The following is a 16,893-nucleotide window of genomic DNA, read 5'->3' on the forward strand; positions in this document are numbered from 1 at the left end:
CACAAAGTGTCTCGGGAGGTAATGCATTCGGCATTTGATTGTGAGGTATTCCAGATCGGGAGAACAAAAGTACTTGTGTTCCTGTACGTTACTGCCTACTCAACTACTTTATTGTCCAGGGAGGGACAGAACGTTAGCGAGTAATATACTCGGATGGTTTGCTCGCCGCCTGAGCCTGACTAGAACCACACTTCTCCTCCCTCTTCTCCGACGTCAAAGTTTTGGTGTAGCACCCGGGATGAATGGGGCTGCCTCGGTAAGTCCAAACAAAGGATGTGATGGTTGACCGGCAAAATAATGGTGAGTGACCGCCGATCTAATGTCCAAAAGTTATTTTTGGTTGTAGGTAATAATACTAGAAACGTTCTGAGCAAATAATGTAAGAAATAACAAAATAAATTAAAAATACTGCAAAGCTGGCTAGGAGCTAGAAACAGGGCGACCGTGTCTGACGGCACCATCTTGTCATTCAATATCTTCAATGGCTCTGTGTGATTTTACCACCACAAATACAACTACCCAGGATCCTCCAGACTCCTACCTACAACCATAAATTAGATCAATGGTATACCACTGTGAACTACTGTATGAGATGACTAGGGACAGGAGTTTTACCTGGTCAGGTCATGTGGTCAGGAACATACAAAATATGCGTACGTACAAAGTATACCCCAAAACATGAGTGTGGAAGTTGGCATTTATAAAAACGTAAGTTGACGTGAGAATGTGCTTACTTTACTTCTCCGCAAACCATGCATACGTACTATTTATAGTGGTTAAAGTATAGCATTGCAAGCGGGGGGTTATGATGACACGCTTATTCATAAAAAACAAAAAAGCTGGAAAATATAATAACAAGATGCAATCATTTGCCGTTAGTGAGAAGAGGGAAAATCTATTTATTTTATCTTTGCAATCTAAAAAAAATGAAATAGGAATCTATTTCCTATTATTTATTTCATTTCCATGATAATTGCTGAACACATTCCTCACCTTTTCTGACTGTGATGGTTCCATACTCTCGAAATAGCCTTACAACAAATGTGGATACCTTTCGTCCCATCTCTCATTAATTGGAGCTACTGTACTTCACAGTAGTAAATACATCAGATATTTCACGGATTTGCTACCAATCGGACTCTCGAAACTGCAATATTCTCAGTTTTACTGAAACATGGCTCTCGGACAAGATATCCCCCATGGCTATCGAACTTGATGGATTCTCCATTCACCGTGCGGACAGGACAGTGGAGTCAGGGAAATTGAAAGGGGGAGGGGTTTGCCTCTTCATAAACAACAACTGGTGTGCTGACTCGAGCGCGGTGGAAGTGTCGACCCATTGTACACCTGTCTAGGAATATCTGATGGTCAAATGCTGACCCTTCTACTTCCCAAGGGAGTTTTCAGCTGTTATCGTGACTGTTGTATACATTCCACCTCAGGACAAGAAAAATAACAAGCTGGCACTTAACGAACTGTCTGAGGCTATAAACAAGAAGGAGGCTGTGATTTTAAATCTGCGTCATTAAGACACGTGATGCCCAACTTCCATCAAAACGTCTCCCTCGCCACTAGGGGCGATAAAGTGCTAGACCGCTGTTATTCTTCCCACAAGCAAACATAGAAGGCCCTCCCTCATCTTCCATTCGGCAAATCAGATCATTACTCCATAGTCCTGTCTCCTGTTTACAAGCAGAAGCTCAAACAGGAAGTACCCGTGACTCGCTCCATTGAGAAATGGTCACCAGAATCAGAGATGATGCTACAGGACTGCTTTGCTAGCGCTGATTGGAATATGTTTCGAAGACCCTGCCGATAACATCAACGAGCTAACCACCTCTGTCACCGGCTTCATTACGAAATGCATCGGCGATGTTGTCCCCACAGTGAAGGTTCGCTGCTTCCCTAATCAAAAGCCCTGGATTAACACTGAGTTTGGCGGGAAACTAAATTAAACTGAGTTGACCCATGTATTTAATTTTTGCACTTTCTCTATGCACACTCACAGTGCCCCACTCACACACACTGACAATCCAACACACAGACAAACACTCACTCCATCATTAACTCACACACACACATAATATGCACATACATTTATACTGACTCTACATACACACATACCCACTCATATACAATCTTCATATATGCTGTTACAACTCTGTTTATCACATATTATTAAATTATACCTTTTTTAAACACCAATCAAAATAAAGTTACCTTTCTTCTCTTTCTTGTAATATAAGTGTTGAGATGTTAAATCCCTCACAAAGCTTTAGCGTTGTTATAGATTCAACGGTAGGACAATGTATTCCATTGAGCCCATTTCAGCCATTACTGGGGTGTATTTGACAGGTCATTACAAACATTTAAACGGTCGTAACGTTAACGGGAAAAAACGTCAGGCACAAGCAAGAGTCGCAGAAGTAAAATGAAAGCAATCAATACAGCGAGATTTAAGTGACAACTGGATTTTGCACCCCTCAAACACAAGAAATAGATGGCTGAAAAATACACATCTCAGGTGGGCAGGGCATGCACGTTGCTAGAAACATGCGTATGTATGGCGTGCGCCAAGTTAATAAATCAAAATATTTTTCTACTTACGTATTCTTTACAGAAATGCCGCACACAGATATTTAGTGTGAAATTTACGCAACGGTTATAAATGAGGCCCCTGGCCCTAGAGCAAGATATTAGCCTGGACTCATCTGTGCTTTAGCCAACTGTTGTGACTATTGCAACGTCACAACAACAAACAAACACATACCATTTATCTTTTTCAAAATGGCTGCCTGTTGTGAAATGTTTTCTGTTTGTTAGATGTAGGATGTGTCATCTCCACCCGGGAGACTAGGGCAGCCCAGAGAAGACCCCAGGCCTAGCGGTGCTGTGTGTGTGTTTCCTGTGTTCCTCTGATGTGATGTGATCCAGGCCACAGCTGAGACCACTCTGACCCGTTACCCCTGACCTCTCTGGGGAAATGCTCTACTACCAGCCCCAGGACCCATGAGTCATGCTAGGCCTACATTAGATACTCACCACATAGAGGCTAGTGGGTGTTCAAACTGCATTACAGATCACATCAAAGACAAACATACGGCTGAATCCCTTAAGTGCAAAATGCAGACCTTGTAACCTGGCAAACACTGATGTTTGGCTATGAACAGCCATGGATGGAAGAGGCCCCCCACAATGAATCAATAGTGATGTTGTAAATAAAACCCAAATCTCTCTGTCTCGAGGAGGTTCTCCTGGAGTTTTTCAATGAGTTAATCACTGTCACTGAAACTTCCTGATCCACTGGCCTCCACACCGAGACGAGGAGATCAATAAGGGCTCTCTGGTAGCATCCCAGTGTTATCTTCTTCTCACTGCTTTGAGAGAGACAGGAGCTCACTCTGGTTTAATTTCACACACACACACAAACACACACACACATGCACGCGTGTACACTCACACAGCCAGATAGATAGCCGCTCACCATGCCTTAATTACACACGGACAGTCATTAATCTAAGTCCAAGTCCTGTCAGAAAGTTAACTTCACTTATTCTTCCTTTAACTCTCTCTCTCTCTGTCTCTCTCTCTGTCTTTCACACACACACACACACACACACACACACACACACACACACACACACACACACACACACACACACACACACACACACACACACACACACACACACACACACACACACACACACACACACACACACCCACACACACAGAGACTTTCAGTCTCTCAAAGTCAGTCACTGTAGACGATATAGGAGAATATATCAAAACCAATTGAACAAACATGAATTATACCTGGGTAGGGATTAGTCTAATATTGCTGCATATTGAAATCTATATGTCTATATGTCAAGATAAGTTATGGGAGGGAGGAATGGAAGGTGAGTACAGTACAGTACAATAGACCCACATAGTCAATTTGTGATATCAGAAAGCTTCAGCTCTGTCTCAGTGTCTTGCCTATCTTTCTCTCCTTGTCTCATTGGTGTTCAGACTACTGACAGTAGAACGCCATGGATACCATATCACTTTGACTTTCCACATGGTGTCCTCCTAACTAGGGCCAGTGAGCATACTGTAGATGCAGTAGGTCCTCAATTTATTTTCTACGGCGTTACAGGGGAGTTACAGGGACAGGTTAAAACGAACCACCAGGGGGTGCAGTAGACCCGTACAATGAATCCCCCACCGCTGATTAGGTCAACTGAGTGCACAGTCAAAATGAGACCAAAGAATGATCCACCTCTGATGTAGACAGAAAGTGTATGTGTGTGTGTGTGTGTGTGCATGTGTGCGTGCATGTGTGAGTGTGTCAAATCTCTCTCTGACCGTGACTCCGACGGCTCTGAGATTTAGAGAGTGTGTCTGTGAAAGACAGGAACGAGAGATGAACACAGAGCGAGAGAACGAGGAGGTGGAGGAGAGAATGATGGTAGAGAAAGATAAAGAGAGGCTTAAATCAATGCCATCCACTTCAGCCTCTCTGACTGCCAAGAAATACAGATGCTCTCTCTGTCTAGGAGTTTGTGTGTGTGTGTGTGTGTGTGTGTGTGTGCAAATACAAAGATAAACCGAATTCGGAGTACAATCAAATTGACATGCAGATAATACATACTGGAAAGCATATATAATGAAATAAGTGAGCTTTCAACAACCAACACTGGGCAAACTATTATTCATTAGTCATTCATTATTGAAGCTAAATAATACAGTCATGCAGTTCATTGACAGATAGATCATAAGATGTCTGGGGTACTTTCAACTGAACACTCTGAGCACTATTCATTCTCAGTGGAAGAAGTTGATTTGGAGAGAATCCAGTCCCATTAACACCTCCAGTGCTAAGATTAATTGTGTCTTGGTACTCTTTAACCCTGTTCAAATAGTCATTTCAGCACCTGACACACTCTCTCTCTCTCTCTCTCTCTCTCTCTCTCTCTCTCTCTCTCTCTCTCTCTCTCTCTCTCTCTCTCTCTCTCTCTCTCTCTCTCTCTCTCTCTCTCTCTCTCTCTCTCTCTCTCTCTCTCTCTCTCTCTCTCTCTCTCTCTCTCTCTCTCTCTCTCTCTCTCTCTCTCTCTCTCTCTCTCTCTCTCTCTCTCTCTCTCTCTCTCTCTCTCTCTCTCTCTCTCTCTCTCTCTCTCTCTCTCTCTCTCTCTCTCTCTCTCTCTCTCTCTCTCTCTCTCTCTCTCTCTCTCTCTCTCTCTCTCTCTCTCCCTCCCTCCCGGTCCCATCCGGTTTAAGGCAGAAATCCTAGCACCTGAACGCTGCTCCTGAACCAAAATAACTCTGTCATACTTGTACCAAACTTCACACTTCTCCCAAACAGCACTTCTAATTCATCAATTTCAGTCAGACACTGTAAGGTGACAGTTAACCACTATAAAACACCATGGATTCACGTGAATACTCGACCCTCCAAATAGCTGACCTCAATAGAGAGCACATCAACACAATGTATAGTGTGCACACAAATACACACACAACTCACAGCAAATGAAACAACACGTTTGAAGACCCTAAACTCTGACTTATAATAAATGACATACTAAAACCTTTACCAGCATATCAATGGCCCAGCCTTGTTGACACAACTTGAACAGCCATAATACTCCACCTGTGAGAGTGTATGAATCGTTTCTCTGTGGGACTCCAGTGTTGTAGCTCTCTCTCTCACACACTGACACTGGTAGTCCCTGTCTCTCTTCCTGTCCTCTCCTCTGGCCCAGCCAACGCTTTCCCCTCTCGTCTGTGGTCTGTGCCCGGGCCTCTAGACCCTCCTTATATTCACCCCAATCCACCCCCACCATAACTCACTCTGCCCAGCTGCAACTCCAGGAACCCAGCACGCCCTACACTCTCACATGCCAGCACACACAAACACACACACACACACACAGCCCCTATCCAGATCTGTTTCCCCCCGTCACATGCCAGGGGATTGGCAAGGTGCAGTGACGTCCTGTTGTCACTGAGCCACTGCCATTTCCAGTAGCCAACCCAACACACTCACCACAATCTCTCACAGTACTATTACTGTACACACACTTCTCAATGGGCTATATGCCTTATTTCATTTATTTATTTTTATTCATTTAGCAGACGCTCTTATCCAGAGCGACTTACAGGAGCAATTAGGGTTAAGTGCCTTGCTCAAGGGCACATCGACAGATTTTTCACCTAGTCGGCTCGGGGATTAGAACCAGCGACCTTTCGGTTACTGGCACAACGCCTTCACTGGACCCTATTGTTTTCAGTGTACCAGTCTCTCACACACACTGACCTACTGCTCTACTCTTGCTAAGTCTATAGCATAGTCCTTTTGACTGATCTACTTTAAGTCTATACCATGCTAGTCTCTCTATCCCAGCCCAGTTGTAAATCTCAGAATGCTACCATCAGCCACATATAGTCACACAGACCTTGTCCTGTCCCAGTCTATCTGCCCCAGTAATAGTTACAGTTTCTCACTGCCTTACTGTAATCCAGGGACACAGCTGAGGAAATAGAACCTCCCCTCCCATCTCCATAAACATACAAACACGCACGGAAGCACGCACACGCACACACGCAAACAGACACACACACCACTGTCCCTGTGTTACTACCCTTCAGGGTCAATTATCCCCAGTACTTCACAGGATCTGGCACCATGAGGGTGTAAAGCTAACGAGCCACATGAACCTCACACCAATATTCACCCACTCACTGCCAGAGTATACTATGTTGTCAAATGGGAGAAATTGACGATAGGCAAACATTAAATAACATATCTAATCATATTTATAATACCAAAAAAAACTACTGACCTTAATATTACGAAGCATGGTAATAAAGCGGTCCTCTGAAGAAGGGGGTTGGTGGTGGGCTGAAGAATAAAAAACATCTCACCACCACCGATAACCCAATGACTAGCTCTCTCTCTCTAACCCAAAGCCAGCTAGCTCACTCTCTCCCTCAAGGCCACAGAGATGTTTTAGACATGGAAATGCTGTTAGCGCTTAGCGTTAGCCTACTTCTGGGGAATGGGGGTTGGATGAGGAGGGGGGGTAAGACTAAAGAATAAAGGTAGTGATATGGAGCACTTCCATCTGGGAGAGAGGAGAGAGGAGAGAGTGCATACAGACCCAAACCTTCTAGAGTAAGTCTGGGGGGAGGGAGCGGAGGAGAACAGAGCGGAGGAGAGTGGAGGAGGTAGGGGAGAGCAGAGGGGAGGAGAGTGGAGGGGGTAGGGGAGAGCAGAGGGGAGGAGAGTGGAGGGGGTAGGGGAGAGCAGAGCGGAGGAGAGTGGAGGAGGTAGGGGAGAGCAGAGGGGAGGAGAGTGGAGGGGGTAGGGGAGAGCAGAGGGGAAGAAGGGAAGTAGGGTAGAAAGGAGAGGAGAGAATGAAGGGGGAAAATGGAAGGAGGAGAGGGAAGAGAAGAGGATGAATAAACTATGAGTGCCAGCCAGAGGGCGATGATGGGAGTTATTTGAGCAACAATGACCGCATGACCTCCCTAACCCTACCAAAACACACACACACCAACCTCCCTAACCCTACCAAAACACACACACACCAACCTCCCTAACCCTACCAAAACACACACGCACCAACCTCCCTAACCCTACCAAAACACACACGCACCAACCTCCCTAACCCTACCAAAACACACACGCACCAACCTCCCTAACCCTACCAAAACACACACGCACCAACCTCCCTAATCCTACCAAAACACACACACACCAACCTCCCTAATCCTACCAAAACACACACACACCAACCTCCCTAACCCTACCAAAACACACACGCACCAACTTCCCTAACCCTACCAAAACACACACGCACCAACCTCCCTAACCCTACCAAAACACACACGCACCAACCTCCCTAACCCTACCAAAACACACACGCACCAACCTCCCTAACCCTACCAAAACACACACGCACCAACCTCCCTAACCCTACCAAAACACACACGCACCAACCTCCCTAACCCGCACCAAAACCCACACGGCACCAACCTCCTAACCCTACAAAACACACACGCACCAACCTCCCTAACCCTACCAAAACCCACACGCACCAACCTCCCTAACCCTACCCAAAACACACACGCACCAACCTCCCTAACCCTACCAAAACACACACGCACCAACCTCCCTAACCCTACCAAAACACACACGCACCAACCTCCCTAACCCTACCAAAACACACACGCACCAACCTCCCTAACCCTACCAAAACACACACGCACCAACCTCCCTAACCCTACCCAAAACACACACGCACCAACCTCCCTAACCCTACCAAAACACACACGCACCAACCTCCTAACCCTACCAAAACACACACGCACCAACCTCCCTAACCCTACCAAAACACACACGCACCAACCTCCCTAACCCTACCAAAACACACACGCACCAACCTCCCTAACCCTACCAAAACACACACGCACCAACCTCCCTAACCCTACCAAAACACACACGCACCAACCTCCCTAACCCTACCAAAACACACACGCACCAAACCTCCCTAACCCTACCAAAACACACACGCACCAACCTCCCTAACCCTACCAAAACCCACACGCACCAACCTCCCTAACCCTACCAAAACACACACGCACCAACCTCCCTAACCCTACCAAAACACACACGCACCAACCTCCCTAACCCTACCAAAACACACTGCACCAACCTCCCTAACCCTACCAAAACACACACGCACCAACCTCCCTAACCCTACCAAAACACACACGCACCAACCTCCCTAACCCTACCAAAACACACACACTTCACATTGACCTTTTCCTCTGTCCCCCTTTACTGTACCAATGAGAACGCTAGGAGACTGCCAGGCAGAGGAACACACACACACACACACACACACACACACACACACACACACACACAGCTAGACACAGTGCTGGGGGGGGGCTGCCAGCCAGAGGTAGACTAGCATCACTCATATGTCATTACAACAAGGGGAGAGGGACATCAGACCAACACAGAGAGGATAAATATAGCACAGTCCACCCTGTGACTCAGCCATACACACACGCGCGCACACACACACATATGCATGCACATGCCTCTAATGAGACCAACAAAGAAAGGAGAGATGAGAAAGAGGAGGAAGGAGAGGAGGAAGAGGAAAGTACAGCAAAGGTAAAAACAACAATATTGTGGTATTGAGTTGACGCTACAATCGCTGACACCTTCACCTTTGCTCTCAAAAACAGATAAACAAGATTCAACTCATGGAATCCATCATTTATATACCACTTATTAACTATTTATAAGCCATTTATAAAACATTAAGAGAACCTACTGTTCATCTTGAAATTGGAAAACATAATTATGCCGTATTGTCCCTTCACGACCCAGAGACTGCACATCATATGTCATTCATTTATGTGGAGAGAAACATTGATGAGTTACCGGATGAGAGGACCTGCAATGTGTGTGTGCATGTGCGTGTGTGTGTGCATGTGCGTGTTTGTGTGTATGCGAGCTGGAACTGAGTAATGGGACTGGCTCAGGCCAGTCGGTTAGTTAGTTGTTGGCTGAGCAGGGAGGGTTCTGAAAAACATGCAAAACCCTTATGAACTGTTTCCCTTCTGGCTCTGTATCAAACCTGGGTTCAAATACTATTTGAAATCTTTCAAATACTTTTACCACTTGCTTTAGCCTGTTTGGAAGGCCAGGTGGGTGGGGTTTACACTTTCAAGGCTTTTCTATTGGTTCCATGGCAACAGTCAAGCGCAGCTGCAGTATTTAAAAATTATTTCAAATAGTATTTGAACCCATGTCAGCTCTGTATAGCAGGCCATGGGAGCACACACTTCACATCCATATCAGCACATCAACGCTAGCACATCTCGGAAATAAATACTATATAAAAAGAAAAAGAAAACAACATTCTGCTATGGTTACAGAATAGTGACTTTTCGGGGTCATGCGTATGATTGAAAATAAGAACTAGCAAAAATATGTAATATGTACTATGCCCCTCCCCTCCCACCACCTCAACACACTACCTCCGACTGAGTGCATGTGGCCAGGTAGTGTCGGAAAGATGTAGTAAAATAAAAACTGCGGTTTGTGGTTGTGACAGTGTGTGACCGAAAAAGGAAGAGAAAAGAACAGAAAAGAAAAGGGAATTGAAGGGTAGTAGAAGTCATACTTTTCGCAAGGGTGATTCGGCCGACCGGATTTTCTTGGGAGATATCTGTGAAGAGAGTAAGAGAATTAAAGTCTTGTTTTCCCCTCTTCAGAGATATCTCCAATGGAAACAGTGCTGTTCTAGAAAGATCAAGTTTCACAAGAAACGTTTTTGTGTACTTGCTACCGCTGTGTAAAACCTTTATTAAGTTAGTGGTAGAAGGTAAATTGAGGTTAGAGGTTAGACAGGAAGTATTTAAATATATATCTGATGTCATATCCTGTGATGTCATGTCCTCTCGCTCCTATTCTCCCGAATGCCCGTGGCTCCTCATAGACTAGCCTAGCTTAGCGGCTAATGTTAAAGATAATGTCCCATTGCTTTAAACAAGCTACCACTGCTAAATAGGGACTATTTCAAGACTGGTCAGTTGAGAACTAGTACAGCTAACTAAGCAAGCTGCTGCTTATTTCTTTATCTAAGATGATGGTCTACTGCTATAAGAATATTTAGATGAAACTTTCTTGAATATCTCTGTTTGTGACGTGCCAGCTCATCGTTAAGCCTGATGTGACATGGCTCTTCTAACTAAGTGCTTCTCTTTAAGGATTATTTGCACTGTTGTTGACAATCAATGACGATTCATTTGTTTTGTCATTTTATCAGTAGCAGCTATTCAGTTTGACTGTTAAATATCAAAACAGTTGCTGAAACGATAAAGTGTATGTCCGTGTCGTGTGTCGTTGGCTTGTGTCAGTTTATTGTACAGCGTATAATAACAGTAAATAAAAGTGCAAGCAGGTGTAGTGACACACAGGGCACAGGGTGTGAGGGCAGAGGGCCGAGAGCCTCACGTGCAGTATAAGGGGACACCACAGACAGGGAGTAGGACTGACACTCCCACTGTTTGGGACCCCTAGGTACAACAACAGCTAACAGCCTGGACCTAATGGATAGAATCCCTTCAGAAGCCACTCTGATGCTTCCTAAAGGAGTAGAGTGGTTTAAGCAAGCACTACAGCTTCAAAGACTGCTTCTCCATAAACAAGCACAGGCTATAGCATGATGGTGCGATGCGTCTGACTGTTGAAGATTCAATGTGTCCATGTTATTAATTGTATCTGCCCCTATCGAAAAAACGAACATATAAATAATCATTGAACAACAACACAGCATGGGAGACACTCAGAAGAGGCAGGGACAAGGAGGAACACAGTCACAGAGGTGGAGGAAACATGGGCAATTCACTTCACAATGTCATCTGCAAAGAGATTGTATTGTTTTGTCAAGCAGAATGATAGGATATCGAATTTCTCTGAACCATTACTAGTTACCCCAGCTAACAATTCTAGGGAGAGAGAACGTTTTTGTAATGTTAACCATAATGTTCCCCTAATGTTTGTGTCCAGCTTTCCGTTAGTTAGGGGAACATTCTAGCTATGTTAGCAAAAACATTCGGATAACCTTTTTTGCATGTTTGGTGTTAAAGTTATTAAAACATTCCCCTTAATGTCAAGTAGAACTTATCTAGAACGTGGTTACAATGTTCTCAGAATATTCAACATGAATGTTCTAGAAACGTTTCATGGGACATTGCAAGAACATTCCTGTGTCCAGTTTTCTGAGGGTTAGAAGAATATTACAACAACGTCACATCAAACATACACAGAACATAGTTGCCATGTTCTCGCAACCTCTTGGTTCACAGCATTCACATCTTCCTGCTACACCACCATGTCTCTATCAGTTATCAGTTTATTTGACTATTCTCTCATCATTGATTTGATTTACTTATTTAGACAATTTAAGGGCTTTCTGTATAGTTGTCTAATGTTGGTGGGGAATATTAACCTGTTTTAATGATACTCCTGAATCACTATGATCAATAAAAGTGTATTGTGTACTTTTAACAGCTGAGGTTTACTTCAAAGTGCATTCACCCTATTGCTTACACCTATCAAGTTGTTTCAGATCTACACAAGTGCCTAGGGAGGAGGGGTTAGGGTTTCATCTGGACAGGGCCTAACTATACTGACCCAATAAGCACATGGTGTAGAGATATCCCTTATTGGGACAGTGGTTAGGGTGTTTGTCATTGGTGCTGATGGCCTGGGTTCAAGACCTGCTTGGGGAGTCCCCCTACTCTCACTTTCTTGGCATTATATGTTAATGTCATTATTTGGCAACAGTTACAACACACCTATCTGATCTAATTAAAATTAGTTTCTCATTGAAAGATGGGAATTGGTAGCATTCTAGATAGCTGAGCCTCTCAAACAGAACTCTATGTCTTTTTTAAATCCACACCACATATACCATGTAGAACAAACATGTGTTTCTGATTAGGAATCACATCAGCCTGAACATGGCCCAGGTGGTAGTGTTGCTTCTGATAGAAACATACCCAGAACATGGTCGCCATATTCTCAGAATATCAGAAATTTGTATATTTACAGTAGCATGTCTGTACTTTCTTACATACTTTCTCATGTTTGCCATTTAAGCAATGATGATGCCAGTTATACCAAAACAATACACAACGCAGAGTTCCATCTCCAAGTTTTAATGTGGAAAAATAGACAAATTGCAACAGAATCACTTTGGACCAGTGTTGGTGTAATAATTACTTAGTTACTTTTATGAGTAGCAGAGTAATATAACAAGTTACTGTCTTCAAATATTGTAATATTATTAGTTACTTTTTCTAGTAACCTGTATATTACTTTCAGAAGCATATCTCTACCGGCATGTTATATATATTTTTTAATGCCTTGTCTCATGCTAACGGAATTCATTCTATAGGTTTACCCGTTTCCAATAGGCTATCGTAAAGCCGAAACTCGAAGAAAGATGGCAGCTGTGTTGTTACCCTGCTTAACCTTTTCCTTGTGGAAATGCTCCCATTATTTTGAGTTATTCGAGGAGAAAGAGAACAACATTTTAGTCAAATGCAAACTCTGCAAAGGCAGCGTTGATCTCTTTATCCAGAAACACCACATCAAACCTAAAAAAACATCTGGAGGTTGTGCACAAAGGCACAAAGCTGGTAGCCAGTTCCAGAGATGCGTGAAAGAGGAGAAATCTATAAACATTATGATAATAAACAAATATGCAAAAATTATATTTCCAAGTGCTCTAACGAAATATCCATATAAACAATCGGAATGTTTGATAAATGCATTTCAATTTCAAAACTGAAATGATGACATGAACATGAGAGTACAATGACTCCCCTAGTGGGTCTCGAACCCAGGCCACCAGCACCAATGACAAACACCCTAACCACTGTCCCAATAAGGGATATCGCTACACCATGTGCTTATTGGGTCAGTATAGTTAGGCCCTGTCCAGATGAAACCCTAACCCCTCCTCCCTAGGCACATGTGTAGATCTGAAACAACTTGATAGGTGTAAGCAAAAGGGTGAATGCACTTTGAAGTAAATCGCAGCTCTGTTAAAAGTACATTCAAGAAAATATTTGATTGATCGTAGTGATTCAAGTGTATCATTAACGCAGGTTAATATGTCCCTCCAACATTAGACAACTATACAGAAAGCCCTTCAGTAAGTTAAAAAAGTCAATGATGAGAATAATCAGATTAACTGATACATGACACAGACATGGTGGCGTAGCAGGAAGATTGGAGTACCGTGGACCAAGAGGTTGTGAGTTAAAATCCCAGGTGAGGACATGTTGAATAATAATGACTGTATAAATGAACATGTACTGTATGTTGAAAACACTGTATGTTAAAGGCACTGTGTGTGAGTATCCTTGACAACAGACAAAGCGCTATGAATGGATCAGTGGTTCACCAATCAGGGCTTGATTGGCTCAGTAACAAGACGTGATGTTTGGTGGGACATTGATGAAATATCCTCCTAATAATTTATATTCCGGGAACATGGCAACCATGATTGGTGGGACGTTGATGGAATATTCTCCTAATCCACAGAAAACTGGACACATGAATGTTCAAATTTGACGTGTCTAGAACATGAATATCTTATGTTCTGAGAACTTGACAACCATGTTCTGTGTATGTTTGGTGGGATGTTGATGGAATATTCTCCTAACCCACAGAAAACAGGACACATAAATGTTCTTGCAACGCTCTCATTTAACGTGTCTAGAACATTAATATCTTAAGTTCTGAGAACATAGTAACGACGTTCTGGGTATGTTTTATTTGACTGAAAGGGATTGGTCTCTTGAAAACATTCCTTGCAAATCACAGGAACATTCCTATGAAAAAGTTAGTTAATGACCTAATGAGACTCTTAAGGGAACGTTCTCTAAAGTTGTGGGAACGTTTGTTGTTAGCTTGGATGGCAGCACTTTTGTTATCTTCACGTTTGGCAACAAGCTTGGCCAAAGATAACTTTGTCTTTCAGTGTTGTAAGTGTATGTAAGTGACTGGAAGTAATAGACACTCCCAGGATCAATAATGGAAAGCTGAAGGATATAACAGTCAATCGGTTAATATATTAGTATTCCTGGATAGCTCAGGTACTATCAGAAGTTCAATGTCTATCTCTTCTTACAAGGTCTATGGATTCTTAGAGCCTTGAGGAAGTGTGTACTCATGTCGTTGAAGAATTGCCCATCTTCCCTCCATATAAAGACAACATAACAGCTCATAAGAGGTGAATGGAGCCAGACTGGTGCTCAATGACACTGAGTGTGTATAGATAGGTACAGTAGACAGACAGACAGACAGACAGACAGACAGACAGACAGACAGACAGACAGACAGACAGACAGACAGACAGAGAATCAAATGGAGAGGTAGAGAGAGAATCCCAGAGAAAGAAAGAAAGAAAGAAAGAAAGAAAGAAAGAAAGAAAGAAAGAAAGAAAGAAAGAAAGAAAGAAAGAAAGAAAGAAAGGCATGAATCTGAGAATACAGACAGACTGAGTAGCACCGTTTGTCCTTCCGGTACTTTACCTTCATAGGAGCCAGCTGTATGGGTGTGATATAGGAGGGGTCTACCATGGGCTTGGGTCTGTTGGCTGTGTCTGCCAGGAGACTCTGCCATTGCTGGGGCAGACCCGTGAACTTCTGCTCCCGCTCATCGAAACCCGTGTGGACCCGGTGCTCAAAGTTAGACGGAGCCGAAATCTCTAGCCTCTTCTTCTTTTTCCCAAACATGCTGGAAAACCCGGACAAACCTGGAAAAAACAGCAAGAGATTTTAGAAAAAACTAGGAAGTCACAATAGACAGACATAGCGGTCCAAACACACTATTTGAGAGAACTGTATTCGATGAATACATACATTATGAAGTCGATATACAGGTAACTGCCAAAATAAAGGAAACACCAGCATACAGTAAAGTGTCTTAATAGGGCATTGGGCCACCACGAGCAACCAGAACAGCTTCAATACGCCTTGTCTGGAACTCTATTGGAGGGATTCGACACCATTATTCCACGAGAAATTCCATCATTTGGTTGACTGTGGTGGAAAACGCTGTCTCAGGCGCTGCTCTAGCATCTCCCACAAGGGTTAAATTGGGTTGAGATTTGGTGACTGACTCTCTCTCTCTCTCACACACACACACACACACACAGACACACACACACACACACACACACACACACACACACACACACACACACACACACACCCTATGCTCCTTTCAGACCCCTCTTTCAAAGTCATTGAGATCTCTTCTTCTAGCCATGGTGGCCAAAATAATGGGCAACTGGGCATTTTTATACATGACCCTAAGCATGATGGGATGTTAATTGCTTAATTAACTCAGGAACCACACCTGTGTGGAAGCACCTCCTTTCAATATGCTTTGTATCCCTCATTTACTCAAGTGTTTCCTTTATTTTGCCAGTTACACGTATGTTATTGGGACAAAGGCTAGTCAAGATATCTCCCACTTCAACACTTATAGCATCATTGACCTTTACTTCATGTTCCTTTATGCAGTATGCAGTGAGGTAACTAGCTGGAGAAACAGGTTAAGTGCATGTGGGAGAGAGAATCAGTGTTATAGTCTAGTTTATGCAGTACAATAAAATGTCCTCAATTATCCACACACACACTGTATGAGAGCACTCATGCACACACACACTTCACATACCAATTAAGAGAAGATTAGTTGGCATGTCATTTTTTGATGCTCTGCTGTTTATACAAACTACTACGGTGTTGAAAACTTGTCAACTTGATTCAGCTGCGAGATGAAGATTTGCTGTCCCAAAGCCTGTTTCATAATACTATTAATGTTGATGGGCTTCGTGGTTTGAGCAGAAATGGAGCAAGAGACTTTAATAGTTTAACACTACTTATGATTCACTGGCACTTTGATGGGCAAACTATTTGAATCACGCAATCATTTATTTCTCCAAATCAACGTAATCTTTGGTAACAGGTTGTGTAAGAGGATAGGTCTCCACGCACACACACACACACACAAACACACGTTGTCATCCATCATGTTGTCATCACTCTGTTGGTTTGGTCTGAAAGGACCTTATTGTATCCCTGTCTTCCCGTCTCTCTCCCCTGTATGAACATTGTCTTCTAGTGGAAACAAATGTTTTCTCTGTCTGTCTGTATCACCAGTCCGGACCTCCGCCGTGCCAGCCAGATCCAGCAACACACACACACACCAGCCCTGCCAGGCCAGCTGTAGTAGCCACGGTGAGTGGACAGAGGGACGGAACAGATGGTTAGAGAGACAAGCTAAGGAGAGGAATAGGCTAG

General features: G+C 43.6%; 1 protein-coding gene across 5 annotated transcripts in view; it reads right to left on the minus strand.

Annotated features, from left to right (window-relative positions):
• Nucleotides 1-16,893, minus strand: part of LOC121552308 (serine/threonine-protein kinase PAK 5-like) — a 91,081-nt gene that overhangs the window by 35,737 nt on the left and 38,451 nt on the right. For 3 of the 5 annotated variants that reach the window (XM_045211322.1, XM_045211323.1, XM_045211321.1), the window contains exons 2-3: nucleotides 15,118-15,341; nucleotides 10,191-10,235 (exon numbers count right to left, since the gene is read on the minus strand). In XM_045211322.1, coding sequence (XP_045067257.1) covers nucleotides 10,191-10,235; nucleotides 15,118-15,321 — 249 coding nt within the window. In that variant the 5' untranslated portion in view covers nucleotides 15,322-15,341. Of the gene's footprint in view, nucleotides 1-5,579; nucleotides 5,882-10,190; nucleotides 10,236-15,117; nucleotides 15,342-16,893 lie in introns of those variants that run through there. The other 2 variants (XM_045211325.1, XM_045211324.1) reach the window with 2 other exon arrangements.

Source organism: Coregonus clupeaformis, chromosome 36 (assembly GCF_020615455.1).
Source record: "Coregonus clupeaformis isolate EN_2021a chromosome 36, ASM2061545v1, whole genome shotgun sequence".
NCBI lineage: Eukaryota > Metazoa > Chordata > Actinopteri > Salmoniformes > Salmonidae > Coregonus > Coregonus clupeaformis.